Source organism: Cebus imitator, unplaced genomic scaffold (genome assembly GCF_001604975.1).
Source record: "Cebus imitator isolate Cc_AM_T3 unplaced genomic scaffold, Cebus_imitator-1.0 Scaffold61, whole genome shotgun sequence".
Taxonomy (NCBI): Eukaryota; Metazoa; Chordata; class Mammalia; order Primates; family Cebidae; genus Cebus; species Cebus imitator.
The window spans coordinates 7,790,591-7,795,233 of NW_016107376.1; the positions used below are offsets into that span (position 1 = coordinate 7,790,591).

Sequence of the window (4,643 nt, forward strand, 5' to 3'; positions counted from 1 at the left end):
ACCTCTGTCCCCAGCTACTCAGGAAGCTGAGGTGGGAGGATCGCTTGAGCCCAGGAGTTCGAGGCTGCAGTGAGCTGCGGTCGCAGCCTTGCACCCAGCTTGAGGGACAGAGCGAGATCCTCTTACGAAAACAATAAAAATAGAAAAATCGAATTAGTCTCTCACACGTTTCCAACAAAGGAAAGAAAAGCCCTTCCAAAACCAGGTCTGGACCAGCAAGATGGGGAGACCACCCAAGAGGGGACCTCAAGAATCCTCAGTGCAGAGGCTGGACGAGGGATGACCCCGACACTGAGCACCCACGCCCACCCTCTGTTCTCCTTACCTCCCCCTCCTCCCTACGGGCCGCGCATTCAGGCCGGCGGCTGGCTCCCCGACCCCGACACCCCACCGCAAGTCGGCCAGGGAGGCTTCGGCATCCCAACCCCCGCTCCCACCGCCCGGGGCCCATCCCCGACCTGGGGGGCTCTCCAGGGCGCCCAGGGCCTTGCGTCTCTCGGGCTTCGTCGGCCGGTAGCCATAAACGCCCCGCTCGGTCTGGTAGCTGCGACAGAGGAGAGGCGGGACCCTGCCAAGGCCCCGTCGTGCTGCAGCCACAGTGGCCGAGGCCATGTCCACCAGGTCTCCCCGCCGGGACGCGGAGGCGGGAGGCCCAGAGGGTCCCACCCGGCCTTAGGAAATCCGGGACTCGCCAAGAGGAGGCTGGAGCCCCGCCCCCAGACAACGCCCCTGCGCCTGATTGGCCGAGGGGCTGGATCCTCGAAGCCAATCCGAGGCAAAGGCACAGGCAGCGAACCACGCTCAGGATTGGGGGCGGGACCCCAGGGCGGTGCGGGCAGCTGAGACCGCTACGCTCCCGCACAAAGGGGATTTAAGTGTCCCGCCGGGCGGGACCTGCTCCTGATAACGAAACTGGATGTAGTTGAAGCGCCTACAGTCTCCCGCCAGGAGTGTTCAACCATCATGCCTCTGCCCAACCGCACAGACACAGTCTAGGTGGTCTGTTACAGAAAGGACAAATTAGCCACAGGGTGGATAGGAAGTGACTGGGACTGAGACCAAGAGACACAAAAAGGAAAGGTTATTTGGGGCAGCTAGAAAATCAATATCCCTATTTTTTTTGTTTTCTTAAGAAATATTAAGAGAGGCCGGGCGCGGTGGCTCACGTCTGTCTGTAATCCCAGCACTCTGGGAGGCCAAGGCGGAAGTCAGGGGTTCGAGACTAGCCTGGCCAACATGACAAAACCCTGTTTCTACTTAAAATATAAAAATTAGCCTGGCGTGGTGGCAGGTGCCTGTGGTCCCAGCTACTCGGGAGGCTGAGGCAGGAGAATTGCTGAAACCCGGGAGGTGGAGGTTGCACTGAGCCGAGACCGTGCCACTGAACTCCAGCCTGGGCAACAAGAGTGAAACTCTGTCTCAAAAAACGAGAAACAAATAAAAAAGAAACAGTAAAAGAGAAAGAAGGGAATAAAGGGAGCAGAGAAGAAAGTGATAGGATTCCAAAGAAATTGGACATGAACTATTAAAGCAGCATAGAGACATTCAAGATTGGCCGAGCGCAGTGGCTCACACCTGTAATCCCAACATTTTGGGAGGCCCAGGTGAGCGGATCACCTGAGGTCAGGAGTTCCAGCCTGGACAACACGGTGAAAACCCATCTCTACAAAAAATACAAAAATTAGCCAGGCGTGGTGGCACTTGCCTGTAATCACAGCTATTTGGGAGGCTGAGGCAGGAGAATCACTTGAACTCAGGAGGGGGAGGCTGCAGTGACCCATGACTGTGCTGCTGTACTCCAGCCTGGGTGACAAAGTGAGACTCTGTCTCAAAAAAAAAAAAAAGCAATATCCTTAGTTGATATGTCTCTGAGTTTCCCAAATGATTCTTTTCTGTGGCTTACCTTTAACTTTGCCAGTATGGTAGGGGAGAGAGACTGCATCCTTACCTTGTCAGCTATCCTTCATTCCAATAAGGTATGTAGCTATGCCCCAAACTCCTAGGAATATTATACATACAAGCCCAAGACATCCTTCTTCCTTACTCATTCAACCAGTATTCTCATAAAGCACTCTGCCAGGTTACAAAGATTAATAAGGCGCAGTTTCTGCCCTTAGTCCCAGTCTCTGCCCTTAGTCCCAGTCTAGCTGTATATAGAACTCAACACACAGGGTGACAGATTCTATGATGCAGGCACGTGTAGGTGCCTCCTGCAAGCACAGCTACTGCAGTTGGGGACCCTTTGGTCTGCATTTCGGCAGTCTCCTCATCTTGCTATTTTGGATCTGGTTTTGGAAGGGGTTGCCTTTTTTTTTTTTGAGGCTGAGTCTCACTCTGTCACTGAGGCTGGAGTGCAGTGGCGCAATCTCGGCTCACTGCAACCTCCATCTCTGGAGTTCAAGCAATTCCCCTGCTTTAGCCTCCCTAATAGCTGGGATTATAGATGTGCGCCACCACGTCCAGCTAATTTTTTGTATTTTTAATAGAGACGGGGTTTCACCATGTTGGCCAGGCTGGTCTCCAACTTCTGATCTCAAGCGATCCACCCACCTTGGCCTCCCAAAATGCTGGGATTACAGGCGTGAGCCACCTCGCCTGGTTGGGCTTGTCTTTTATTCCTTGGTCATGAACCTGTGGAAACCTAGCTCTTTGGACAGGTGGGGCTGTGGGAAAAGGAACTTTCTGAGAGCTGAGTGTGTTACAGGAACCTCCAAGTGGAAGGGACATTAGAACAGAATCTTGAGGCATGAGGAGTTAGGCAAATGCACAAAGACAAGAGCACACCAGGAAGATGGCAGTGAAGAGCAGATGTGGGATAACTGGATGATTCAAAGAGCTTTGAGCAGAAAGGAGCGGGTAATTACAGGATCAATGTCCCTGGAGCTGATTGCAATGAAAAGATAAGTCTTAGTCAGGAGCATGGACATTGTATATGGTATAAGAAGAGGAAAGGCAGGGAATCAGATACACACTCAGGGGATTTGATCACGGAGGGATATGGGAGTTCTTTTCTGCTTCTAATTTTGGTGAAAAAGCAAGATTAGTAGCTGAAAGAGGGAGTGAGGAGATATGGGAGGAAGTTTGCAAGGTAAGAAAAAATTGGGAGATGATGGGCTGGGAAAGTGGACGTATTGGGAACAGTCACGTTTTGGGGGTTGCCAACAGCCCACTGAAGCTTCAAGACCAGTCGGAATGGTTGCGAGTTTTTCTCCAGGTATGTTCAGTTCCTTTTGCAGGTACAGAGCAGGATGGAGTCAAATTTAACGAGTACGGGGTTTTGCTTAGCAGATATGATGAAGACATTAGGCAAGGAATTATTCACAGCATTGAGCCATAGAATCTGTGCTGGAGAAGAGGATGAGCAAAAGGGAGGTTGATACTAAAAAAATGATAGAGCCAGTGGATTGAGGGTAACAAGAGGCAGAGAGTTGAAGTGAAGACACTAGTGTGAGTGAACTGGTGGTCAGATGGTGGGATGCTTGACACGGAGATTTTTTTTTTTTTTTTTTTTTTTTAGGAAGAGTCTTGCTCCGTCGCCCAGGCTGGAGTGCAGTGGTATGATCTGGGGTCACTGCAACCTCCGCCTCACAGGTTCAAGCAATTCTCCTGCCCTGCCTCCCAAGTAGCTGGGATTACGGGTGCCTGCCACCATGCCCAGCTAATTTTTTTTCTTTTTGTATTTTTAGTAGAAGTGGAGTTTTGCCATGTTGGCCAGCCTGGTCTCAACTGCTGGCCTCAGATGATCCACCTGCCTTGGCCTCCCAAAGTGCCAGGTTTACAGGTGTGAGCCAACGCACCAGCGAAACTGAGATTTGGTATGGAAGGTGGACATTGGCACTACAGGGATAGAAACCCCTTCTTGGGGCCTGTGAACCTCAGGTGAGAATCCTTATATAGATTGGCAAAGTTCAAAATGTTTCTAAGTCTGATAGCACACTGTTGGTAAAGGTATGGGCCATAGGTACTCTCATCCATTGTTGGTAAAAACGTAAAGTGGTACAAACTCTATAGAGGGCAAACTGTCAATATCTTACAAAATTAATAAAAATACATTGTTTGACCCAGTAGTTCCACCTTTAGGAATTCATACAAAGAGCAGACTTTCATGCACACATTCACACACAATTTTGTACATATTCATTGTAGCATTGTCTATAATTGAAATAAAAGATTGTGAGCAACTAAATATCAAAAAATAGGGGATTAAATAAAAGTCTTCTAAGACAGAATACTATAGAGCTGTAAAATAGAATAAAGCATGGCTGGGTACAATGGCTCACACTTATAATCCCAATACTTAGGGAGGTTGTGCTAGGAGAATCACTTGAGGCCAGGAGTTTGAGACTAGCTTGGGCAACATAGGGAGACCTCATCTCTACAGAAAATAAAAATTAATTAGCAGGGTGTAGTGGTACACACCTGTAGATTCAGCTATCCAAGAGGCTGAAGTGGGAGGATCAGTTAAGTCCAGGAGGTCTGGGCTGCAGTGAGCCATGATCACACTACTGAACTCCAGCCTGGGAGACAGAGCAAAAACTTGTCTCAAACAAAAAAAGAAATATATATACAGAGAGAGAGAGAGCGAGAGAAACACCCCTTAGGAATTGTTCCAATCCAATAAATAATGAGCTGCTTCTTTTTTT

At 49.4% G+C, this 4,643-nt stretch overlaps 1 protein-coding gene across 2 annotated transcripts in view; it reads right to left on the reverse strand.

The window, feature by feature from the left end:
• DHTKD1 (dehydrogenase E1 and transketolase domain containing 1) overlaps positions 1 to 730 on the reverse strand; it is a 56,784-nt gene extending 56,054 nt beyond the window's left edge. The window contains exon 1 of one of the 2 annotated variants that reach the window (XM_017529869.2): positions 459 to 730. In XM_017529869.2, the coding sequence (XP_017385358.1) occupies positions 459 to 612 (154 nt within the window). In that variant the 5' untranslated portion in view covers positions 613 to 730. The remainder of the gene's footprint in view (positions 1 to 458) is intronic. The other variant, XM_017529871.2, reaches the window with a different exon arrangement.
• Positions 731 to 4,643: the final 3,913 nt, after the last annotated feature.